Below are 26,657 nucleotides of genomic sequence, written 5' to 3'. Positions count from 1 at the left end.
CAAGTGAAGGAGCCAAAATGGAGTTTGTCTGTCTCCCTCAGCTAAGGGAGAGTCAATTCAGGTTAAGACAAGGTAGGGTATCACACTTTTCCAAGGACTAATCTAGCCTTGTTTTAATCCTTCTTCCTTCTGGATAAAAATTTGTAAGATACCTAATCACTGAATTGCCTCTACTCCTTGACTGTGTCCAATCCAAAACTGTTCTCCTCCTCCTTAAACTCTCCTTAGATTTAGTTACCCAGCATAAACCCAAATCCTAAAATAAGTTCTCCCCAGTCACCTCTTACCAAGACACCTTATATTTTCTCTGGTATGTGTTCTCCCTTTCTGAACAAGCTAAATAAACCTAATTCTTTTTGACTACAGGTATGTTTCTGGTAGAATTCGATCTGTAAAATTTATCACAGTCTTAGCTCTCTTAAGTCCAGACCAGCAATACTCAGACAGGAAGAAGCAAGAATGTTAAGGACTACCTGGAAAGTTCAGTGGTCCTGAAGCAACTTGACTTGAGCTGGTATTTGTGTATGTGTGGTGAGGAGAGGGATCTGGGAAAAGAGAGGTAGGAATTATTAAATGTGAGTAGTTCTCTTTCTTCTTTCATCAGCCCTTTTCATGGCCTTGGGCAAACTTTGAGCCTCATTCCATTTCTGTAAAAGATGAATTTGGAATACATTTTCAAGGAATCCAGGAAATAACATCCCCAAATATGCCACACTGGTATGATGATTGCTTGGGGAACAGCACATGGAGAGAGGGGCTTTTCATGAATTTCCCTTGTCAGACTAAAGGCTGACAATCCAGAAGGAATTCAATTATGAATCCCCTTCCAGAGAGTTTTATCTATCAGGGAAGATTAACAGACCACAGGAGAAGAGATTGAAGTGTGACACCTTGTTGTCCAGACATCATCATTGTTTGCCACATTCCACCTAAACTATTATATGTGTAAGTAAAAAATGTTTTCATTTTCTTCTTTAAGTGAACTCTCAAATTTGACATGTATTTTGAAAGGAATATTTACATCACTGCTTAAATGGGAAATCAGCATTGCTCGGAAGAAATGAAAAGGTTATTGCTAACACACACCTCAAAACAAAACAATATTTTAAAACTGCAGGCATGGTTGCCTGTTTGAGAGATCTGGAAAATGAAGGCTTTACTCTGTTAGAAAGGGAGATAAATACTAGAAAAATGTTAAATACCATACTGGCCTCAAACAACTAGCCTGTTGGTTTGAAATGGGACATTCTCACTCTGCTGTTTAATATCGCTTAATGTCCTTCATGCACCCTTAGAGCCATTCATTTTTCCCAAATGGGGTGCATCCCACATTTTAGGATACGATTTCCATCGTTTCTAGGTTAATTTGGACTCATCCTTTAGTTCGCAGATTAAAAAATAAATCCTTCAGAGAAGCCTTCCAAGACTACTGCCCAGCTAAATTACTTTCCCCTTACAATAGGAGGCACTAAATACACCTTTATTGAAAACCTATTCCCCCATACTACTTCATCGTATTTATTACATTGGGGCACGGTGCATTTATGTTGTCAGATCTCCTATTAACTAGAGAATAAATTCTGAGCGTACTGTGCCTCTCTGTACACTTCTGTAACCTCCAGATCTTTGCACAATGAATACAAATGATGTAAGGAATGACACCTTCACAGTTCCTGCAACCCCAGGATGGTTTAGCCCCGCCTTCCCCCTCAGCCAATGACAGGCGCCCCCCTCTGCCGCTCCGGTCGCGGACGGTGGGCGGGGCCACGCCGTGACGCATCCGTGCGTTTGTGGAAGGCTGCGTTTCCGGCCTGAGAAACCGTCGTGTTTCTGGGGAGTCACCTCAGCTGGCAGTTACCACCGTGTTAGAAAGCAGCCTCAGGACCGGCCACCTCCATCACTGGCGTCACCATGGGGGCTGTGCTGGGTGTCTTCTCCCTCGCCAGCTGGGTGAGTTCGGGGTCCCGAGTCCTCGCCGGACCTGCGGTTTGCGGGGAAAGGCCTGGAGCCCAGAGCTGCACGGGCCTTGGCTCCAGAGGCTCTCGGGATGTCAGGAGGCCCTGGGCTACAGAGGGTCTCCGGGGCCCCAGACGCAAATCCGCGATACCCTCAGGTCCAGCTTAGGCGGCTCGCCCTCCGGGTTCCTCGGGGAACGGAAGAGGCTAGGCCGCCATTGTTTACAATTCGGATGGCTCCGCCCTGCGAGGCTTCCTGACTAGGTTCCTCTGGAGCTGGAGAGGGACCAAGGAATGACAGCTCCCAGCGAGGGGCTCCAGTTCCTCCCGAAGCACCTCTTAAGGTGCCATCATTTAGTTCTAGGTGGCTCAAGTAATATTTTTATCCCCTAGCACGGGATTTGCCAAAACTACAGAGTGTGTGGCAAAGCTGGGGTTTTAGCGGAGGCTTGTCTGCAGTTCAGGTGCAAGGGAAAGAACCCCTTGTGGATTGTTATTCAAAATTGGAAACCAGGGCCTGAATATTTTGGGACTGCTATAAGTCATTTATCCAAGGATAATCACCCCAGCATTCCTCTCTTCGAGAACGATTGTGACAGTGAAGTGAAGGTTTAATCGCCTTGTAAACTGTAAACATTTTAAAGAGAAAATTATAGGGCCTATAAAAGAATATGCTGAGTTCCCTCATTTACCCACTTCAGAGGAGTGTGATTCCTTGATTCCTCATTCTCCAGCTGATGTAATTGACCAAGTGTGTAGAAAAAGCACACTCAGTTTCTCCTGCTGTACTCACAACACACTTTCGACACCTGATGTGTGGTATGTGGGGATTTCCCCCCAAACATCAGGCAAACAGTCAGCTCTGCAGGGGATGCCAGCTTGGTGCCCTACAAGTCAATTCCGAAGCTCTCTACTTGGAGATAGCATCAAATCACACAAGTGGAGGGCTCAGTCTCACAAGACTGTGCCCACTTTCTGTGCCAATGGCAAGCCTCAGGTTGTTTTACCTGTGCTTCTGACCGGCCACCTATAAATCAAAGTTCCCGTGACCTCCCTCCTTGGCTTTGATTAATTTGGTCACAAAACTCAAGGAAACATGTTTACTGGTTTATTATAAAAGTATTTTATTTTGTGTATTTATGTATTTTTAATTTTAGATTCAGAGGGTACATATGCAGTTTTGTTACATGGGTATATTGCCTTATCGTGAGGTTTGGGTTTCTAATGATTACGTTGCCCAAACAGTGAACACAGTATCCAACAGGTAGTTTTTCAACCCCTATCCCCTCCCCGTCCTTCCCCACTCTTGGACTCTCCAGTGTTTATTGTTGCCATCTTCGTGTCTGTGTTCCCAGTGTTTAGCTCCCACTTGTAAGCGAGAATATGCTGTATTTGGTTTTCTGTTTCTGTATTAATTCACTTGGGATAGTGGCCTCCAGCTGCATCTTTGTTGCTGCAAAGGACATGATTTTCTTCTTTTTTTATGGCTACTATTAATATATTTTTAAAGATACAGATGAAGTGATATGTAAGACAAGGTGTAGAGGGAACGGGTCTGGAGCTTCCATGCTCTGTCTGGGGCAGTGGCGCCATCTCGACTCTCTTCAACCTCCAAGGGATTCTCATGTTTCAGCCTCCCGGAGTAGCTGGGATTATGGTGTATGCCACCACGCCCAGCTAATTTTTGTATTTTCAGTAAAGACGGGATTTCGCCATGTGGGCCAGGCTGGTCTCGAACTCCTGGGGTGTGAGCCACCATGCCCAGCCAAAAGTTCTTCTGAACTTTGTCCTTTTGGGCTTTTATGCATGCTTCATTATGTAGTCAGCATTCATTAAATCATTGGCTTTTGGTTACTGACCTAACCTTCAGCCCCTCCTTGGAGGGTCAGGGGTGAGACTGAAAAGTCCCAACCTCCTCCTATGACCCTCACCCATCATGAAGCCACCTAGGGGCTGCCAGTCACCAGTCATCTCATTAGCATACAAAAAGACGCTGGTTATTCCAAGGATTTTAGAAATTGTAGGCCAGGAAATGGGAACCAAACATACATATATTTGACAGTATTACACCAAGGATTCTGTTTCAGCTCTTTCTACTATTTTTCTTTTTTTTTTTGGAGGGGGACAGAGTTTTGCTCTGTCACCCAGGCTGGAGTGCAGTGGCTCAGTCATAGCTCACTGCAGCCTTGAACTCCTGGATTCAAGTGATCCTCCCACCTCAGCCTTCCCAGTACAGGTGTGTGACACCATGCCTGGCTTCATTCCACTATTTCTTAGGAACAGAATGTATTTTAAGGTTGTTGGTCCTAAATCAAAAGAGTGTTCCATTTTTAAGGGCTTTCTTGAGAGCAGTGGTTTTCTAATTATTCTGACCTTGACCTAAGAAAGATTGTACATAGTTGATCTGTGATCTGATGCACCCATATAGAGACAAAGTTTTATGAAATAATCGTTTACTGTACAATTTTTCTTTTATCTTCTATCACATTAGAAAATCCTGGTGAGTTGAAGGCCAGGCATGGTGGCTCACGCCAGGATGGTCTCAATCTCCTGACCTCGTGATCCGCCGGCCTCCCAGAGTGCTTGGATTACAGGTGTGAGCCACCGCGTCTGGCCCGGCTTTTACTCTTAAGTTATGTGGGAATCTATTACAGAGTTTGAAAAAAGGAGTGATGTGATGTGGGCCTGTGTTTTAATGAGGTGGATTCTGGTTGCTGTGTGGAGAATAGATGGTAGAAAAGTAAAGGTAAAGCAGTGTAGGCTGGGAAGAATCTTCCTCCAGCCTTTTGGGTTCTGTTTCTGGGGGCTTGTGAATTAAACTGACAAAACAGATTATTTAGAGGAACAAGAGTTTATGCATGCAAGACATGTACACACAGGAGTGCTCAGTAATAGTAACTCAAAGGGGGCGGTTAGAACTTGAGGCTTTTTTTTTTTTTTCCTTTTTGAGAAAACAAGTTCCACTCTTGTTGCCCAGGCTGGAGTGCAATGGTGGGATCTTGGCTCACTGCAATCTCCACCTCCCAGGTTCAAGCGATTCTCCTGCCTCAGCCTCCCAAGTAGCTGGGATTACAGGCATGTGCCACCACGCCTGGCTAATTTTGTATTTTTAGTAGAGATGGGGTTTCTCCATGTTGGTCAGGCCGGTCTTGAACTCCCAACCTCAGGTGATCTGCCCACCTCAGCTTCCCAAAGTGCTGGGATTACAGGTGTGAGCCACTGCACCCAGCCAAGGCTTTCTAATTTAGTAGGAAAAAGGAAGCTGGGAGAAAGGCTTCTATGAGAAGAACAAATAGCTTTCTTTAGGAAAGATAAGTTTGTTTTTAGGAGAATAAATAGGAAATACGTTTGTGGTAGTACTTGTTTATGCAGGTATGGCAGGTCTTTCCAGCTTCTTCATGATCTTAAAACTGCCCTGGAGAGGGACTTTATGGCAGCCTCATTTCCCAGAAGTTGCTGCTTTTAGTCAGATAAGAGAAGCTCCCAGAAGGCTTTTTTTTTTCCTCTGTGTCTGTTGAAGCTCAGATGCCTTCAGCTTAAAAGCTTAAAATAATCTTTATAACAATTCAGGGCTTCTTTTTTTGAGGCTAATTTTGCATTTTTAGTAGAGACAGGATTTCACTGTGTTGGCCTGGCGGGTCTTGAACTCTTGACCTCAGATGATCTGCCTGCCTTGGCTTCCCAAAGTGCTGGGATTACAGGCGTGAGCCACTGTGCCGGCCAACTCAGAGCTTCTGAATGGGTCGCTACAGCTGTGAGATGGGAACTTTTGCACTTAATCCAGATAAGAGATGATAGTTGTGGCTTGGACAAAGGTGATAGCTAAGGATACTGTGAAAATGGTCAGATTCTAGATATATTTTAAGGGTAGAGCTGATGTACTGACAGATTGGATGAGGATTTTGGGAAAAGGGAAGGCATTCGGGATGACTCCAGGTTTTGGGCCCAAGCAACAGGAAGAATAGAGTTGTCATTTACTGAAATAGAAAAATGACATAACATATAGTAGGACAGATTTGTCCCACAGATATTTACTGAGTACCTGCTCTGTAAAGATACAAAAGATATAACATTGTAAAGATAGTCTCCCCTTCGAGATATTTACATTCTTAAGACAACTATAGGTAAGTAAGTTTATTAGTTTGCCAGGGCTTTATAACAAAGTACCACAGACCGAGTGGCTTAAACCCAGTGATTTCTTATCTCTGAATTCTAGATGCTGGAAGTCTGGGATGAAGGTGTCAGCAGGGTTGGTTCCTTCTAAGGGTGGTGAGAGAGAATCTGTATCATGCCTCTCCCCTGGCTTTTTTTTTTTTTTTTTTTTTTTTTTTTTGGTTTGCTGGCAGTCTTTGATGTTCGTTGGCTTGTAGATCTCTGCCTTCACATGGCATGTGGAATTCTCCCTGTGTTGTAAGCCTTTGTCCAAGTTTCCCCTTTTTATAAGGACACAGTTATATTGGATTAGCTGCTCACTCTACTCCATATAATCTCATCTTAACTTACTACATCTGCAGTGACCAAGTAAGGATACATTCTGAGGAATTGGGCATTAGGACTTCAACATAAGAATTTGTGGAGGACATGCCTCTGCAGTGTTTGGCCTATACTGTAGTTAAGAATTGGGGACTGAGACTGGCTGGTCAATTTCCCATTGCTATTGCAATTACAAATAATAATGGCTGCCACGATATATTGAGCCTGATATATGTCAGGCATTATACTAGGTTCTTTATATTCCTGACATCATCTCATTCTTTGCTCAATCACCCTGTTTGAGTAGGTGGTATTATGCTCATTTTTACAGATGAGAAAACTGAACTTTTTTAGAATGTTAGCACCCTGCTGCAAACCACACAAAATTATCATAAAGTGCACACAAGATACCATCTATAAAAAAATGAAGATTATTCCTGGGACCATATTTTAAGACCAGAGTTATCCATTGTTTACTTCTGCTAATTCTGAATTAGCCTGTCCTTGTAATATGACTTGATAATGTCACCCCTCAGAGCAATTTCAAGCAGTTTCCTAATCAAGCATAATGACTCAAATTATATCCTCTCTTAGCTGGGCATGGTGATGCTTGCTTGTACTCAGGAGGCTGAGGCCAGAGGATCGCTTGAGCCCAGGAGTTCGATGCTGCAGTGAGCTATGATCACACAACTGTGCTCCAGCTTGGGCAAAAGAGTGACGCCTTGTCTCTTTAAAACAAAACAAAACAAAGGCCGGGTGCATTGGCTCATGCATGTAATCCCAGCACTTTGGGAGGCGGAGGCGGAGGCGGGCAGATCACTTGAGGTCAGGAGTTCAAGACCAGCCTGGCCAACATGGTGAAACCCTGTCTTTACACAAAAATTAGCTGAGCATGGTGGCACGTGTCTGTAATCCCTGTAATCCCAGCTACTTGGGAGGCTGAGGTAGAATTGCTTGATCCCAGGAGGGTGAGGTTGCAGTGAGCCGAGATGGCTTTACTGCACTCCAGCCTGGGAGACAGAGTGAGACCCTGTCTCAAAAAAAAAAAAGAAAAGAAAAAAAGAAATAAAATTATATCTTCTTTCATGTAGTGTGGTCATTAACAGATTTTAGCAGACTAAAGATCTAGGTTACTCTTTTTTTTTGAGACGGAGTCTCAGTCTGTCGCCCAGGCTGGAGTGCAGTGGCACAATCTTGGCTCACTGCAACCTTGGCCACCCGGGTTCAAGCAGTTCTCCTGCCTCAGCCTCCTGAGTAGCTGGGATTACAGGTGCCTGCCACTGCACCCGGCTAATTTTTGTATTTTTAGTAGAGATGGGGTTTCACCATCTTGGCCAGGCTGGTCTTGAACTCCTGACCTTGTGGTCCACCTGCCTTGGCCTCCCAAAGTGCTGGGATTATAGGCGTGAGCCACCACGCCCGGCCCTAGGTTACTCTTTAAAAAAAAGGAGGTAAAGTTGACATAAAATTAACCATTTCAAAATGTTTGGTGGGCCCGGTGCAGTATCTCACGCCTGTAATCCAGCACTTTGGGTGGCCAGTGTGGGTGGATTGCCTGAGCTCAGGAATTCAAGACCAGCCTGGGCAACATGACAAAACCCTGTCTCTACTAAAAAATACAAAAAAAATCAGCTGGGGGTGGCATTGCACACCTGTAGTCCCAGCTACTTGGGAGGCTAAAGCACAAGAATTGCTTGGACTCAGGAGGTGGAGGTTGCCGTGAGCCGAGATTGTGCCACTGCACTCCAGCCTGGGCAACAGAGTGAGACTGTCTCAAAAAAAAAAAAAAAAAAAAAAAAGCGTATAGTGGCATTTAGTACATTCACAATGTTTTGCTGCCATCACATCTGTCTAGTTCATCGCCCTAAAGGGAAACCCCCTTACCCATTAAACCATCACTCCCATTTCCCTTCCCTTCAACCCCTAATCTTCTGTCTCTAGATTCACTTATTCTGGATATTTTATTATGTAAATGCACTAATACAGTATGTGACCTTTCATGTCTGGCTTTTTAAATAACTTTGCATGATGTTTTCAGGGTTCACCTGTGTTCTATCATGTATGTATCTATTATGTCTGAATAAGCCATTGTATAGATAGACCAAGGCTCACTCTGTTGCCCAGGCTGGAGTGCAGTGGCATGATTTCAGCTCAATGCAACCTCCACCTCCCGGGTTCAAGCAATTCTCCTGCCTCAGCCTCCTGAGTAGTTGGGGCCACAGGCATGAGCCACCACGCCTGGATAATTTTTGTATTTTTAGTAGAGATGGGGTTTCATCATGTTGGCCAGGCTGGTCTTGAACTCCTGACCTCAGGTGATCTGCCCACCTCAGCCACCCAAAGTGCTGGGATTACAGGTGTGAGCTGCCGCACCCAGCCAGATATACCATATTTTTGCTTAGGCCATATTTACTTATCAATTAATGGACAGTGGGTTGTTTCCACATTTTGGTGATTGTAAATAGTGGTGCTGTGAATATTCGTGTACAAGCTTTTGTTTTAATAGCTGTTTCAAACAAAACAGCTATTGGGGTCGGGTATATACTTTCTGGGTCATATGGTCATTCTGTGTTTAACTTTCTGAGGAACCTGGTTCCTCTTGAATTGAGCTAAATGGCCCTTGCTGTTATTATTTGTCAGAGGGTTTCCATGTAGTGTTGCTTTATTTTTTTATTTTATTTTATTTTATTTTATTTTTTTGAGATGGAGTCTCGCTCTGTAGCCCAGGCTGGAGTGCAGTGGCGCAATCTCAGCTCACTGTGAGCTCCGACTCCCGGGTTCGTGCCATTCTCCTGCCTCAGCCTCCTGAGTAGCTGGGACTACAGGCGCCCGCCACCACACCCGGCTAATTTTTTCTGTATTTTTAGTAGAGACAGGGTTTCACCATGTTAGCCAGGATGGTCTCGATCTCCTGACCTTGTGATCCACCCGCCTCGGCCTCCCAAAGTGCTGGGATTACAGGCGTGAGCCACCACGCCCGGCATGTTGCTTTATGTTGTAATATCAGCTTTGGTAACTTGGATTCGCAGTAAGCAGCAAGTGGAGTTAGGTTTATATTTTTCTCATATTTTAAAACAAATGATGCTCTCAGAATATAATTAACATTTATTGAACTGTTAATGCATTTTAGGTAGTGTTGAGTGCTCATTTAATACAGCAGAGTCTGAGGGAGGAAAATTCCATTATTGAGCTCATTTTACAAATGGTCAAATGGGGTTAGAGTACGTAACTTGCTGGGGTAAAAAGTGGCAGAAATAATATTTACTCCAGAGCCCGTACTTTTAACCACTTCCTCCCAGCCATGATTCTCTGAGTTAAAACTATAAAGCCTGATTTGCCTCGCTTTCTCTTCTGTGACATCTGTGTCATAAAGGAGTATACTGAAGGCGGTCTCAGGTGACCATGGTGTGCTCATTCCAGGTTCCATGCCTCTGCAGCGGTGCCTCATGTTTGCTGTGTAGTTGCTGTCCTAACAGTAAGAATTCCACAGTGACTCGCCTCATTTATGCTTTCATTCTCCTCCTGAGCACTGTCGTATCCTATATCATGCAGAGAAAAGAGATGGAAACTTACTTGAAGAAGGTAAGAAGTAACAGTGCCCTTAAGGTATTGGTTATTTTTATATTCTGCAAAATTCTAGTTTTATTTCTTCATTGTTAATCAAGTTGGTTGTAATTTGGAGATTTTTTACTTATATGGGGGTGTGGTCAAAACACAGAAATATGAGGACATTAGTCCTTTTCCGGAAATACAGAATGAACATCTGGGCTCCAGTCGAACAACTGAGAGAAAACATTAAAAGGGTGGCTCCAAAACATTTTCTTTCCTTATGTGTTAAAGGTCAAAGCATCTAAACTGGACTAGTTCTTCACCTTTGGAAGGACTCAGTCATAGCTGGAAAATCTCACAGGAAAGTGGCACACAGCCTCTTCATCCTAAAAGGGCAAAGAAGAGAGAGCATATTTTTTTGAAATGAAGACTCACTCTGTTGCCCAGGCTGGAGTGCAGTGACATGATCTTGGCTCACTGCAACCTCCGGCTCCCTGGTTCAAGCAATTCTCCTGCCTCAGCCTCCCGAGTAGCTGGGATTATAAGCATGCACCACCATGCCCGGGTAATTTTTTGTATTTTTAGTAGAGACAGGGTTTCCACCATGCTGGCCAGGGTGGTCTTGAACTCCTGACCTCGTGATCCACCCACCTCGGTCCCCCAAAATACTGGGATTACAGATGTGAGCCACCGTGCCCAGCCGAGAGAGCATTTTTATTTTTAAAATGCATGTTATTTATACTGTTTGGTAACAAGACTGTAAATGAATCGGAAGACAAAGAGAAAAATTCCATAGTCAGTCTTGCAGTTGTTGAAGTAGTTAATTTTCTAAATCCAGGCTTTCCTGCAGTGGGTTAGAGTCTCTGTCTAAATGTAGATATTCTCGTAACATTGAAATTGCTTTTTTCCAGATTCCTGGATTTTGTGAAGGGGGATTTAAAATCCATGAGGCTGATATAAATGCAGATAAAGATTGTGATGTGCTGGTTGGTTATAAAGCTGTGTATCGGATCAGCTTTGCCATGGCCATCTTTTTCTTTGTCTTTTCTCTGCTTATGTTCAAAGTAAAAACAAGTAAAGATCTCCGAGCGGCAGTACACAATGGGTATGTTAGATTTATGATTAACTGGTTACATTATGGTGGGGCTCTTCCTTCCCTTCAGCAGTTAATATTGCCATTCTGATGAAATCAATGGAATATGTAAATGAGTGGCTCAGATGCATTTCTGGTCTATTATGCATGTGAAATTGTTTTAATGTCATTTTCAATTAGATTGCTGTAACATGGAGGGGATAGGGGGTCTTGTCTTTTTATTTTCTTCTATTAAATTCCTTTGCTTCGTGTTCTTAGATTTTTATTGAACACCTGTTAAATAGTTGAAGCACTATGCTAGATACTACGTACACACACACTTTTTTCCTTCTGTTGTTTAAAGATAAACATGTACCTGATAAATTTAAACAGTGTACAAAAAGTCAGTGAATATATATGTGCTACTGATTTACATATTCTATTGCTTCTGACTCCTGACCACCTTTTACCTATGTTTCTAATTCTCTCCCTTTTTTTTGTTTTGTTTTGTTTTTGGAGATGGAGTTTCACTCTTGTCACCCAGGCTGGAGTGTAATGGCGTGATCTCGGCTCACTGCAACCTCCCCCTCCTGGGTTTAAGTGATTCTCCTGCCTCAGCCTCCCTGGTAGCTGGCATTATAGGCACCTGCCACCATGCCTGGCTAATTTTTGTATTTTTAGTAGAGATGGGGTTTCACCGTGTTGGCCAGGCTGGTCTAGAACTTGTGACCTTAGGTGGTCCACCCGCCTTTGCCTCCTGAAGTGCTGGGCTTACAGGCGCGAGCCACTGTGCCCAGCCGTATTTCTAATTCTCTAAGACTGAATGGCGTTTTATAAACTTGATGTGTATTATAATCCCCTTTTTACAGATGTAGTTAGTAACTGAACTGCAGAGAGGTTAATAAATTGCCTGAGACCTGTTAACCAGTTGGAGGTTGGAGCTAAGATTGAAACTTAGGTCTGTCCAGCTCCAAAGCCTGGTTCTTTCCACTCTGCCATACAAGCTAGTCATTAAAGATCATGAACTGAAAATCAGGTGCCAGTGATGAGCTGTGTCATTGTGGGCAAGGTATCTGTGCCCTGTGTTGTAAATATTTGTGATTACTTTTCATCCAGACCTTACAGTTAATGGCTCTGTGTGTACCTAACACTGTTATTTTAGAACTCCCAGAATGCTAGAAAAATGCCTACCTTTAAGTGCTAAAAGTAGGGATACTCTAAATTTTCAGTTTTCTCTGGTAATAAATGTGAGTGATTTATCCTCTAGGCTAATGTTGTCCTTTAATTGTGTGAAATATTAAATGAATCAGCCTATTAAATGAATAGTCAAATGAAGAAAACAGTCCAGACAATCATGTTGGGAAAAAAGCTATTAAGCTATTATTTTTGCATTTCAGAAGTGAATTTTTCTCAGTGTAAGGGTGAAACTTAGCATTTCATAAATGCATTTTTATATTTTAATAGGTTTTGGTTCTTCAAAATTGCTGCCCTTATTGGAATCATGGTTGGATCTTTCTACATCCCTGGGGGCTATTTCAGCTCAGGTAGGGTTCACCATTGAGGGGGTTAATTTTAAACTATATAAACTCTATAGATGATTGAGTTAAAGCTACATTTTAGGCCGGGTGCAGTGGCTCACACCTGTAAGCTCAGCACTTTGGGAGGCCAGGACGGGCGGATCACCTGAGATCAGGAGTTTGAGACCAACCTGGCCAATATGGTGAAGCCCTGTCTCTACTAAAAATACAAAAATTAGCCAGGCGTGGTGGTGCACGCCTGTGATTCCAGGTACTCAGAAGGCTGAGGCAGCAAAATTGCTTGAACCTGGGAGGCAGAGGTTGCAGTGTGCCAAGATCGTGCCACTGCACTCCAGCCTGGGCGAAAGATCAAGACTCTGTCTCAAAAAACAAAACAAAACAAAACTACCTTTTAATTACTGTTTTTGTAGAACTGACAAGTAAATGAGATGGTATCCAATTAATATGACTTAGTACCTGCAACTCAATATACATATATATATATTTTTTAGACAGAGTCTCACTCTGTCTCCCAGGCTGGAGTGCCGTGGCACGATCTCGGCTCACTGCAACCTCCACCTCCCGGATTCAAGCAGTTCTCTGCGTCAGTCTCCCGAGTAGCTGGGATTACAGGCGCCCACCACCACGCCCAGCTAATTTTTGTATTTTAGGCAGAGATGGGGTTTTACCATCTTGGCCAGGCTGGTCTTGAACTCTTGACCTCATGATCCACCTGCCTCAGCCTCCTGAAGTGCTGGGATTACAGGTGTGAGCCACCACGCCTGGCTGCAACTCATTATTAATATGTGGATTTAGGTCAGGAGGCATTCACTGCACCTCTCAGATTTTCTGGAATCATATGTTAATCTTTTGGCAGTATCTTAATAGTTTGTGTTCTCCCTTGATGGAATACAAAGCTAATCAGAGAGCCTGTCAAAATAAGGACTTAAAACTCTTGTGCTCCCCTATCTCTGTCTTAACCTACTTCCTAAGCATGGCATCAGGTGACATCTTTAGATTTCTACTGTGATTTTCCTGCCTCTAGAAGAAAAGACTTATAGTATCATTTGGAACTCAGGTCCCAGGCTTCCCTTGGCACAAGGTAAAACATATTTTAAAAGGTCTGAAACCCAGTAGAAAGCTTTTAAGAATGCCTTTGAGTTTGGAATCTTGCTGTACTGCTGGAGACAGAATGTCTTTACCACCTCTGTCTTGTTTTAATTGAAATCCGTTCAGAATGTTGGATCTTCTGAAATGTTACTCTATGGTAGAGAATAACTTTGTTCTTTGGTTCTTGTAGTCTGGTTTGTTGTTGGCATGATAGGGGCCGCCCTCTTCATCCTCATTCAGCTGGTGCTGCTGGTAGATTTTGCTCATTCTTGGAATGAATCATGGGTAAATCGAATGGAAGAAGGAAACCCAAGGTTGTGGTATGCTGGTAGGTATCTCTACTCACCTATGTTAGCCATACTGCTACATTAAGCATGGTGTACAATAAAAATCATCTTTATAGTCCCAGCAGCTATAGTCCTCTGGGACAGAAGTCCAAGGTGGGAGAATGGCTTGAATCCAGGAGTTCAAGACCAGTCTAGGCAGCATATTGAGACTCCATCTTTACATTAGAAAAAAAAAAATTTGCCAGGCATGGTGGCATATACCTATAGTCCTAGCTACTCAGCACGCTAAGGCAGGAGAATCTCTGGAATCCAGGAGTTCAAGGCTGCAGTAAGCTATCATCATGCCACTGTACTGCAGCCTGGGTGACAGAGCAAGACCCTGTCTCTAAAAATAATAATAACATCAAATAAAAGGAAAAAAAATCTACAATTTCCTGAATTTGGCTCTGAATTATATGCATCACTGGAAGAGAGTAGCACAGATAATATAAATTGTTGGATTTTCCCAATTTATGTATTTTGAGAGTCATAATGTAATTACATGTGTTTAGATAAGGAAAAACAGTTATATTTAGTGACTTAGTTCTGGTTTTGATAACCTTGTTTCCATGGAGAGGAAACTCAGATGGGTTCAACATATGGGACAGCTGCCCACCTACTTTAGGCAGATAGGAGTGAGTAGTCCTTATGGCCTTATTCAGAGAGGGACCCCATACCTGCTATGAAAAACTTTCTGGTGGGAAAGGGGCACTTACAATTTCTAGAGTGATAATAGGATTTAACAGTAGCTTGCGAATATATTTTGGCTATGTTAGAGCACTTACTACTTCATAATATACATTTGCACACATTTCTGATTATTTCCTTAGGACAAATTCCCAGAAATAGAAGAGTCAAAGTGTATGAATATTTTAAAATGCTTTCAGTACATACTATTGAATTGCGCAGTTTTATTTTCATTTGATTTAGTTTTTTAAAATATTTACATATGTTTTTAAAAATACTATGTTTACCATAAAGACAAATGATAGAACTTTATAAAGACTAAAACATGCAAATCTCCACCTATCTGCAACCCATTTTCCTTTCCAGATGTAGCCACTCTTTTGAACCTGTATGTATTTATGCATTCACCTTGCTTTTGTATTTAAATGTAAACAGGATTGTACTGTATATTGTTCCATGACTTGCTCTTTTCACTTCCTACATGATGAATATCCTTCCTTACCAGTGAGTGTAGGTATGTCTTACTCATTTAACCTGCATTCAAGCTCCTGGCATGGAGTTTACTGTAAGCTGCATGGTATTCCATTCCATACAATTCCATGGCATTCCATAGCAGAGTATACCATAATTCATTTAACCTTTACCCTAGTGTTGGTCATTTAAATTGTTTGTAATGACAATTTTATTTTTATCTATTTTTTTCTTTTTTTTTTTTTTTGAAATTGGGTCTCACTCTCTCACCCAGGCTGGAGTACTGTGGCACAATCATAGCTCACTGCAACCTCTGCCTTCCTGGCTCAAGCTATCCACCTCAGCCTCCCAAGTAGCTGGGACTACAGGTGCACACCACCACACCCACACTACCACGCCTACACCACCACGACCGGCGAATTTTTGTGTTTTTTGTAGAGACAAGATTTCGCCATGTTGCCGGAACTCCTGGACTCAATCGATCCACCTGCCTTGCCCTCCCAAAGTGTTAGGATTGCAGGCGTGAGCCACCACACCCGGCTGTTATTTTCTTTAATTCATTTTGGATCATACAACTCTAGAAGAATTTATTGAGTTGCAAATTGGTCATACTTTACAGTAACTAAGTGTAGAAAAATCTTGTATATTCAGTTGTGAAAACATTAAGAAGTGTGCTAGTAACTTAATATACATCATTTAATTTTAGACATGCAAAATTCATTGAGATAAGTAGAAACTAGTTTTCTTACATCTGGGCTTTGACTTGAATACAAGTTAGCTGAGCTCATCATTCTTGCAGTTGGTCTGAGTGTACTGTATGTGCTGTTTCATGTTTTCTAATTTTCAGAGCTACACAGCTAATTGTTTTGTTTGTTGTTTGAGATGGGGTTTTGTTCTGTTGTCCAGGCTGGAGTGCAGTGGCACCATCTCGGCTCACTGCAACCTCTATGTCTTGGGCTCAAGCAATCCCCCTGCCTCAGCTTCCCAAGTAGCTGAGGCTACAGCCTCATGCCACCATGCCTGGCTGATTTTTGTATTTTTTGTAGAGACAGGGTTTGGTCATGTTGCCTGGGCTGGTCTGGAACTCAGGCTCAAGCAGTCCAGCCACCTTGGCCTCCCAAAGTGCTGGGATTACAGGCATGAGCCACCATGTTCAGCCAACACAGCTAATTGTTGATTTTTAGTGTGAATGGAAAGGACCAAGGACCATTACTTTAGATATTAAAAAATAGCAAATGAGCCACTTTTCCAGTTCAGGGATGTAGTCTTATTGTTTGTGATGGGAAATGGGTTTAGATAGCCAGTGGCTGCAGAGGAAAAAACTGTCATAAAAAGATACCAGTGTGTATTCTGTTTTCCTCTAACACCATCCTGGCATGGAGCTTGCTGTGAACTGGGTCATTTTGAGGGTAAAGGAATCATTTAGGTTCCTAAGAAAAGCTCACAATACACATTAATTAACATATAGGTAGCAGTAAACTCTAGCTGGAATGATCAGATGTCTGGTAATCAACCCATGAAATCAAATCAGGTAATTCAGGAAGTGAATTCAGTTGCTTGGTGGATTTTGGAATTTAGCATCAAGCCAATTGAATACAATCTTGATACTTTAACCTTGAGACCTCTGTAATTTTACTGTAAATTACCGCAGAAAAGTGAAATAATGTCTCCTCATTTTTATATGGAGTGGAAGAAAATTGGCCTTCATTATTAGTTTATTATAGTTGTGGTCATTCATATTGGTTTCCCTTTCTCCAGCTTTACTGTCTTTCACAAGTGCCTTTTATATCCTGTCAATCATCTGTGTCGGGCTGCTCTATACATATTACACCAAACCAGATGGCTGCACAGAAAACAAGTTCTTCATCAGTATTAACCTGATCCTTTGCGTTGTGGCTTCTATTATATCGATCCACCCAAAAATTCAGGTATGATTGTTTACTACTTCTTTCTCCTGTGAAAGGTTTTTAATTCTAAGCTTAAAATCTAGGTACCCTTTCTTATGAATTTATGTCTAAGTTTATCCACTTGAACATTTTTCCATATTATAAAGTCTTCATAATTCTATTTCATGCCTATATCATAATTAAATGAATTTCACTATCATTAAAAAAAAACCCAGGTAACTTGAAAATTTATAGTGCTTTTTTTTTTTTTTTTTTTTTTTTTTTTTTTGAGATGGAGTCTCGCTCTGTCAACCAGGCTGGAGTGCAGTGGCACAATCTCGGCTCACTGCAACCTCTGCCTCCTGGGTTCAAGCAATTCTCTGCCTCAGCCTCCCGAGTAGCTGGGATCACAGGCAGCCACCACCGGGCCTGGCCAATTTTTGTATTTTTGGTAGAGATAGGGTTTCACCATCTTGGCCAGGCTGAACTCTTGACCTCGTGATCCACCCGCCTCGGCCTCCCAAGGTGCTGGGATTACAGGCGTAAGCCACCACGCCTGGCCGGGAATGAGTCTTTTTTTTTTTGAGACAAAGTCTCACTCTTGTCCCCTAGGCTGGAGTGCGATAGTGCAATCTCAGCTCACTACAACGTCCACCTCCTGGGTTCAAGTGATTCTCCTGCCTTGGCCAGGTGCCTGCCACCATGCCCGGCTAATTTTTGTATTTTTAGTTGAGACGGGGTTTCACCATGTTGGCAAGGCTGGTCTCGAACTCCTGACCTCAGGTGATCCACCCATCTCAGCCTCCCAAAGTGCTGGTTTTACAGTTGTGAGCCACCGCATGTGGCTGGGAATGATTCTTATGAGTCATTAGCCAAGATATTTTAGGGGAATTAAACTGTGAAAAATAATTGATTTTAATATTTCAAAACAAAACTCATGCTCTTGAGTTCTAAATACCATAGTTTAGGCTGGGTGTGGTGGCTTAACACCTGTAATCCCAGCACTTTGGGAGGCCAAGGCGGGTGGATCACTTGAGGTCAGGAGTTCAAGACCAGCCTGACCAACATGGTGAAACGTCATCTCTACTAAAAATACAAAATTAGCTAGGCGTAGGGGCGCACACCTGTAATCCCAGCTACTTGGCAGGCTGAGGGGCAGGAGAATAGCCTGAACCATGGAGGCGGAGGTAGCAGCGAGCTGAGATCGCGCCATTGCACTCCAGCCTGAGCAATAAGAGCGAAACTCCAGCTGGGCGCGATGGCTCATGCCTGTAATCCCAGCACTTTGGGAGGTCAAGGCGGGCAGATCACCTGAGGTCAGGAGTTCAAGACCAGCCTGGCCAACATGACAAAACCCCATCTCTACTAAAAGTACAAAAATTAGCCGGGTGTGGTGGCGGGCACCTGTAATCCCAGCTACTCAGGAGGCTGAGGCAAGGAGAAACTTGAACCCAGGAGGAGGTTGCAGTGAGCTGAGATCGCACCACTGCACTCCAGCCTGGGTGACAAAAGCGAGACTCCGTCTCAGAAAAAAAAAAAAAAAACTGTTTAAAAAAATTCATGGAGTTATAGATATGAAATATGAAAATTCTATCTAGACATCACGTTTCCTTTTAAAAGTGAGAAAACAGAAGTCTCAAAGAAGTGATAGGCCTCTCCCAGCTACTAATTAGTTGCAGAGCTGATCTTAGATCTTTTCACTACACCAAGGGAGTGGAAAATCAAAGTCTTTGTGTGATGCACAGGAATTTCTAGGATCGTGAAATGCCTTGAGAACCAGTAGTACTTGCTTCGTCTTTCTGGGTTCTTTTGCGAGCTAACTGAACTGAAAGGTTACTTGTCACCTTTCAACTCCCAAGAAGAACCCGAAAGTTCTCAGTTACTGATAGTTGAATTAACCCCAGAGAAGTGCACTGCATTTTGGAAAGTCAGCCCTTGGCAGTCCCTGTGCCACTGTTTTCCTTTTGATTCCATAGGAACACCAGCCTCGCTCCGGCCTCTTGCAGTCCTCCCTCATCACCCTCTACACTATGTACCTCACCTGGTCAGCCATGTCCAATGAACCTGGTAAGGGAATGTCAATAACACATTCATTTGATAAAAAGAAAGTAGGAAATCAGCCTTTACATAGGTGGTACAAAAACTAGAGCTAGAGCAAATGTGAAACAAGCAAACAAAACTTAAACGTACAGTGTTCACTGTAGGTTTGTAGGTATTTACCTTTCACATTTTAGTCCCCACATCTCTTGATAGCTATTTATAACTGACAGTCTAAAGGGTCAGAGTCCTTTAGATGGTCTAGGCTTTACCTAACCTAGGCTGAGTCAAACTAGTTAAGAGCCATGGTCAAGGGCTTTGGCCCTTTGTTGTGACTGAATTTTAGTTTGATGTCACAGGCTGTAGAAGAAACAGCTGTAGGAAATCTCCTTTTGTAGTTATTATAGGATTGTTTCTCAGTAGGATATTCTGTGGGCTTCTTTTAAAGGAAAATAATGCAGACCCCCCCTCCACCAATGATAACTTATATTTTGTTCTTAAGTAACTATGTAAAAACCAAAATAGAGATAAACTTCTGTGCTTAAAACCTTGGCACTTAAAGAATTAAAAAGATTTGTCAGTCAAACTACAAAACCAATAAAATCAATAATGATATTTATGAAATTTGACAGATTCTGTTGTTCTTTTCTTTTTTTTCCTAATTCTAAGTCATTGATTGTGACCAAATGTGTTACTGACTGCTAAGTTTCAGATTTTTTAAGTAAAGCATTCCCATGTTTCACATCATGACTGAATGATATGTAGGGAACTCCTCAAGTTCTTTCTTGGAACAAGATGAGCTATAACCAAGGATAATACAGATTTTCTCATTTTCAGATCGTTCCTGCAACCCCAACCTGATGAGCTTTATTACACGCATAACTGCACCAACCCTCGCTCCTGGAAATTCAACTGCTGTGGTCCCTACCCCTACTCCACCATCAAAGAGTGGGTCTTTACTGGATTCAGATAATTTTATTGGACTGTTTGTCTTTGTTCTCTGCCTTTTGTATTCTAGGTAAGTTAAAAGGTACTTAGAACAAGATTTTCATGGAGGTTGATAATAAAGTGAAGAAGCTGTTTTGCTTTCAAAAAGCAGCATGGGAAATTTAAAAACTTCACTCTCTTTAATGAAAAGTTCTTTACTTGCTTCAGTTACAGAGCTGTGTACATATATATTTTTTTGAGACAGTGTCTTGCTCTGTCACCTAGGCTGGAATGCAGTGGCAGGATCTCAGCTCACTGCAATCTCCACCTCCTGGGTTCAAGCAATTCTTCTGCCTCAGGCTCCCAAGTAGCTGGGATTACAGGCACCTGCCACTATGCCTGGCTAATTTTTGTATTTTTAGTAGAGACAGCGTTTCACCATGTTGGCTAGGCTGGTCTCGAACTCCTGACCTCAGGTGATCCTCCTGTCTCGGCCTCCCAAAGTGCTGGGATTACAGGTGTGAGCCACCACGCCCAGCCTGTAGTAAGTTTTGAAATTAGGAAGTATGAGTCCTCCAAATTTGTTCTTTTTCAAAATTGTTTTGGCAGTTATGGGTCCTTTGCATTCCCATGTGAATTTCAGGATCAGCTTGTCAATTTCTGCAAAAAAATATGTAGTTGGGATTTTTATAGGGATTGAGTTGAATCTGTATAGACCAAATTGGGGAGTATTGTCATCTCAGCAATATTAAGGCTTCCAGTCTGTGACCATGAAGATACCTTACTGAAGTCTTCTTTACTTAAACCATTTATTTAGGTCTTTAATTTCTTTCAGTGGTTTATAGTTAGTTATTAGTATACAAATCTTAAACTTATTTTGTTTTTAAGCGTTTTATTCTAAATACAATTCTAAGTATTTTATTCTTTTCGATGGTATTATAAATGAATGTATGTTTTCTTAGCTTAACTTTTGGGTTGTTTATTGCTAGTGTATAGAGATATGATTGGTGACCAGGCACGGTGGCTCATGCCTGTATTCCCCACACGTTAGGAGGCTGAGGTGGGAGGATCGCTTGCATCCAGGAGTTTGAGACCAGCCAGAGCAAGATAGTAAGAGCCCGTCTCTATAAAAATTAGCCAGGTGTGGTGGTGCAATCTGTAGTCCCAGCTACTTGGGGAGGTGGGAGGACCAATTGAGCCCAGGAGGTCAAGGCTGCAGTGAGCTGTGATTGTACTACTACAGTCCACCTGGGTGACAGAGTAAGACCTCATCTCAAAAAGAAAGAAATACAATTGATTTTTGTGGGGTTTTTTTTGTTTTGTTTTTTTAAAGAGAAGAAGTCTTGCTCTGTCATCCAGGCTGGAATGCAGTGGTGTGATCATAGCTCACTACAGCCTCAAGCTCCTGGTTTCAAGTGATCCTCCCACCTCAGCCTCCTGAGTAGCTGAAACTACAGGCACACACCATCATGCCCAGCTAATTTTTAATCTTTTTAGGAACAGTCTTGCTGTGTTGCACTGGCCAGTCTCGAGCTCCTGTCCTCTAGCGATCCTCCCACCTTAGCCTCTCAAGTAGTTGGGATTATAGGCATGAGCCACCACACCCAGTCCTGATTTCTGTATATTGATCTTGTATCCTGCAACTTTGGTGAACTTATTTATTGGTTCTAATAGTTTGCATGTGTATGTATTCCATAGGATTTCCTATAAACAAGATGAAGTCATCTACAGATAGAGATAGTTTTACTTCTTTTCTAGTCTGGATACCATTTATCTCTTCTATTTGCTCTGGCTAGAATTTTACTACATTGTTGGATAGAAATGGTGAGAGTAGGATCCTTGTCTTGTTCCTGATCTCAGGGGGAAAGTTTTTAGTCTTTCACTGTTAAGTATGATGTTAGCTTTGGGTTTTTTATTTGTTCCTTTGTCAGCCTGAGGAAGTTCTACTTTGACTGTTTTTATCATGGAAAGGTATTGGATTTGTGAGATGTTTTTTCTGTGTCTGTTGAAACGAGCATGTAATTTTTGTCCTTTTTTTGTATTTACATTTTTATTCAGTCATTTAACAAACTTTTAGTGAACATCTGTAGTGCTAGAATTACATAGACTAAGGTCACTGTTAAAGCATTCTTTGAATAGCAAGGAAGACAGGAGTGATACGTGCAGTGGCAGAAGGAAGCCTAGGAAGCTGTGGGAAGTCGGAGGAGTGTCTTGTAACCTAGCCAGTGAGGGGTGATGTCAGGGAAGGCCTTCCAGAGGACATGACAGCAAGTCAGAGAAGTGAAGGATGAGTAAGTTAGTTGGAAGGAGGTTGGCACGTGGTACATTCCAATCATAGAAGCGGCACTCGTGAAGTCACGGAAACAGACACAGAGAGCATAGTGTGTTTTATGAAACTCCTAAGCAATTAAGCCATCACATCAAGTAGTAACTGATGACAGTGACGTCAGTCTTATGTTGACAGGCAGCAGTTCAGAACTTTAAGCAGGATCTTCAGAAAGCTTTCAGTCTCCAAAGTAGGAACAGCTCAGCAGTAAGTGTCTTGTATATAGGCCAGTGGCAGCAGTTCATTGTCATGGCCCCTTTCTGATTTGTCTTCCTTGGGATCACTTTCCAGCATCCGCACTTCCACTAATAGCCAAGTAGACAAGCTGACCCTGTCAGGGAGTGACAGCGTCATCCTTGGTGATACAACTACCAATGGTGCCAGTGATGAAGAAGATGGACAGCCTCGGCGGGCTGTGGACAACGAGAAAGAGGGAGTGCAGTATAGCTACTCCTTATTCCACCTCATGCTCTGCTTGGCTTCCTTGTACATCATGATGACCCTGACCAGCTGGTACAGGTAGGAGACACAGACAAAACAGACGGAAGACCATAAAACCCTTGGATGGCCTATAAAATCTCATTTATTGTCCTGACCTCAGAACCCTTGCTCTTACCCATATAATTAAGTTGGGTTAAATACTCTTGACTTTATCCCCTCTAGCATTTAAAACCCATTGGAATTCTTTGCAATGCAAATCATTGGGAGCTCTTACAGAGTTGAGTTAATTGAGAGAGAAAATCATGACATAAAGCAATCTGACCCATCTTTGTTCACTAATTTTCTGTATATAGAGATGGCCATGTCAGAGCATTCTGGTTCACGTAATAATGTACTAAGGAAGGAAAGTTTCAGGGAGGCTATCTCAATCTAGACCTTTGCCAATAACTAGGAACATTTAAAGAACTTTGCCCTGATAGGGTCTTTCATGCTGGCAAGAAGAAAAGTCATTTGAGAGGCAGAGTCAATGAGCTCTTTAGTTCTTGGTCATAAGAACTAAAAATAGCAGCTTCCTCTGGTCCCCTACAACCCTACTGGGGGGTAGTGCCAGCCAAGTTTCACTGGAGAATTTCTTGGCCTTGGCTGGGGGGCTGCAGGAGGCTGATAGAAGTCAGGTAGACCAGGCTCTTCTACCTGACTCTCTCTTGTTTTCTTAGCCCTGATGCAAAGTTTCAGAGCATGACCAGCAAGTGGCCAGCTGTGTGGGTCAAGATCAGCTCCAGCTGGGTCTGCCTCCTGCTTTACGTCTGGACCCTTGTGGCTCCACTTGTCCTCACCAGTCGGGACTTCAGCTGAACCTCTGAGTGCCAAGGACACCACTGAAACTCACAAAGGTCTCCTTCACCGAAAACCCATATACCTTTTAAGTTTGTTTCAACTAAAATATTAAGTGAATGCTTTGCAAGTTTGACTGTATCCAGGTTTATATCAGAAGGTGAGATTGAATAATGCTTGATGCAGAATCGAAACTTCTCATTTATCTGTATATTATGTTTACTTCTAAGGATATAGCACAAAGGGAACATTTTTTGTTTAAAGTGAACTACAGCTGTGCTGTGAAGAGAGTTCTTTATAAAGCCTGTAGGTTCTTTTAACTTTGGTTTAAAATGTAAGATAGGAAAATGTTGGATATTTGAGGCCATGCTTAATATATTTATATTGCAGTATCCTTTAAAAGCAAAAAAAAAAAAAGCATTTATATTACAGTTTTCCTCTATGAAAGTCCTTACTTATATGATACAAGCACTGTGTTTTGTGCTTAAACTCTTCAGCGGGGTAGCATCAAAGTTCTTGGGGAAGGATCGTATATGTGGGTCCCTTCCCTAGAAGAATGGTTGCTGATATGGCTACTGCTTCTACATCTTGAGTTTTTTAATTTACTTTTTTTACACTGTAGCATTGATACTGCTTGATTCAAGTCTGGTGCTTTGCCAGATGTATTAATTTCCATAAATGCTTTGTGAGTTTGGTTAAAATGAAGATTCACTTGGGAAAACACTGCAGCTTTAGTCTGTGTTACTATCTTGTTGTGAGTATGTAAAAGTAAAATGCATGTGAATTTATCATATTTGCACTATGAAGGTATTTGGTTAAAATACAAAGACTTTTAAGATTTTAAGGCCCTTTCTTCTAACAGCTTTTATAGTTAGCAGCCATTCTTTATTTTCTGGATAGCCAGGTTTTATCAAGCTTCTAGTCAGGATGCTCTTATTCCTTCTAAAAATTACGGTCTGACTAGTGAGCAAAGTCTTGAATTTATTCAAAAGTCCTAAATATCTTCTCTAGGTAAGACACTTGGTAGATGAGAGACGGAAGGCATCGTCAAGAAACATTTTCATGAGAGGTGGTGTGCAAAAAGGTAGAATAAAAGAGTTCTTTCAACAAAGATTGACTGTCTATTCTGTACTAGACCCTGTAGGTTTTGGGGTACAGTGTTAAACGTGATAGAGGCTCTGCCATCTTGGACTTTAATAGCTTAGAGAAGAGAGCAAATGAGCTGACAGGTGGTTATAATGTGAATTAGTGCTGTGGTTTAGGAATTGGAGAGAACTCAAAGGAGAGGTATTTGGTGTAATGGTAGGCTTTCTGGAGAAAATGATATTTAAGCCAAGAACTCTTAGAGGTTAGCTAAGAGAGAGATGGGAAAATGAGACGACATTGCTGGAATAGATAAAACTGCATGTTAAAGGCAGGAAGATGGGAAAAAAAAGTTCAGTAAAGCTGGAATGGGGAAATGTAGTCAGGGACTGAATTTTAAAGGGCTTTATCAACCTCAGTAAAGAGTTTGAACCTTATGTTGAGGGTGGCTGAAAACATATTCATAGTGTCATGAACAAATTTTATTTTCAGTCACTTGGGCTGATACATAGAGAATGGATTTAGAGAGATGAGACCAGGTGCAGTCCATATGAGATGTGAAATAGAGAAGTGGAATCGTAGGGATGGGGAGAAATTGACAGGTGAGGGCTACTTAGCAATTAGAATTTTTTTTTTCAATTTTAATTTTTTTTTTTTGAGACGGATTCTTGCTCTGTCGCCCAGGCTGGAGTGCAGTGGTGCGATCTCCACTCACTGCAGGCTCCGCCTCCCGGGTTCACGCCATTCTCCCGCCTCAGCCTCCCGAGTAGCTGGGACTACAGGCACCCACCACCACGCCTGGCTAATTTTTTTTGTATTTTTAGTAGAGACGGGGTTTCACCATGTTAGCCAGGATGGTCTCGATCTCCTGACCTCGTGATCCACCCGCCGCGGCCTCCCAAAGTTCTAGGATTACTGGCATGAGACACCGTGCCTAGCCAGCAATTAGAATTTTAACACTGGCAGTTATGAATAATATGAAGGAGAGGTAGATTTCTGAGTGATTCTGGTTTAACCAGCTGGGTGGGTGGTGGTTCCACGTATTCAGGTGGCAAACAGGAAAAACGTGTTCGAAGAAGAATGGAGGTAGGTGGTCTCTTAAGAATGGTTAAGAGGCTTGGGAGTCAGACTGCTTGGGTTTGCATCCCAGCTTTGCCGTTTTCTGGCTATCAAACTTGTCAGCTATTATTTGTTGAGTACGTACTATTTGATTTATGACCACGGGCAGCTGAGCCTCAGTGTTGGTGCCTAATGTACAAGATTGTTAAAGAATAAACTTATTTTGCAAAGTGTAACCCATTTTTAGCACTGACATAGCACTGACAGTAGGTGCTGATTTCATTATGGGCTAAAATAAGACAATATTCAAAGGTCAGAGATATTTAGCCAGAATCTGATGGAGGCTGGATTTCAGATTTTGTTACAGAATTAGACAGAGGAACACAGAGGGGACAGGCTCAGTTAGGGTGGAGGTGTGGGGTAGGGAAGCAGGACTTGATATAAATTATTGGAGTCATTGTCTTTTAAACCAGTGGTTTATGTCAGGGTATAGCGTTTCAAGGGATTTGAGGGTCAGATGGGGAAATGTAGCCCCTTATTTTGCCAGTGTGAAGCAGATACCCTGCTTTTCTTTACAGTAGCGGAGTCAGCTTAAGAGCTTTAAAGGTCCTAAACTTCAAAAACATTACAGTGCCCCATCCTCCGCCTTAATGTAATTCAAAATACAAACAATACTAAACTGTAAAATAAATGTAACAAAGTCCAATAAAGTTTTTATTTTTTTCTCGTGATGATAACTGATATTAATTTGAAGTAACAAATGCTCTTTAAAAGTCGGGAGGCAGTGTCCCTGCTTTGCTTGGTCCTACCTTAAGAAGTAGTGAAGTCTGCCTCTTAGTAGGAAACCCAGTAGTCTAATCAAGACTCAAGTGAATTATACATGTGAATGCTGAATTATATACAA

The 26,657-nt window shown here is 42.2% G+C and overlaps 1 protein-coding gene across 5 annotated transcripts in view; it reads left to right on the top strand.

Annotated features, from left to right (window-relative positions):
• Window positions 1-1,682: 1,682 nt before the first annotated feature.
• Window positions 1,683-26,657, top strand: part of SERINC3 (serine incorporator 3) — a 29,559-nt gene continuing 4,584 nt past the window's right edge. The window contains exons 1-11 of one of the 5 annotated variants that reach the window (XM_063601055.1): window positions 1,731-1,950; window positions 9,849-10,010; window positions 10,889-11,082; window positions 12,514-12,593; window positions 13,867-14,004; window positions 16,919-17,088; window positions 19,023-19,113; window positions 19,921-20,101; window positions 22,628-22,855; window positions 23,494-23,670; window positions 24,623-26,484. In XM_063601055.1, coding sequence (XP_063457125.1) covers window positions 1,912-1,950; window positions 9,849-10,010; window positions 10,889-11,082; window positions 12,514-12,593; window positions 13,867-14,004; window positions 16,919-17,088; window positions 19,023-19,113; window positions 19,921-20,101; window positions 22,628-22,855; window positions 23,494-23,632 — 1,422 coding nt within the window. In that variant the 5' untranslated portion in view covers window positions 1,731-1,911 and the 3' untranslated portion in view covers window positions 23,633-23,670; window positions 24,623-26,484. Of the gene's footprint in view, window positions 1,951-9,848; window positions 10,011-10,888; window positions 11,083-12,513; window positions 12,594-13,866; window positions 14,005-16,918; window positions 17,089-19,022; window positions 19,114-19,920; window positions 20,102-22,627; window positions 22,856-23,493; window positions 26,485-26,657 lie in introns of those variants that run through there. The other 4 variants (XM_003825928.5, XM_063601056.1, XM_063601057.1 and 1 more) reach the window with 4 other exon arrangements.

The sequence above is a fragment of the Pan paniscus genome, chromosome 21 (genome assembly GCF_029289425.2).
Source record: "Pan paniscus chromosome 21, NHGRI_mPanPan1-v2.0_pri, whole genome shotgun sequence".
Classification (NCBI taxonomy): Eukaryota; Metazoa; Chordata; class Mammalia; order Primates; family Hominidae; genus Pan; species Pan paniscus.
Note: the sequence above shows the minus strand (reverse complement) of the source record. Positions and strands in the feature narration are given on the sequence as shown.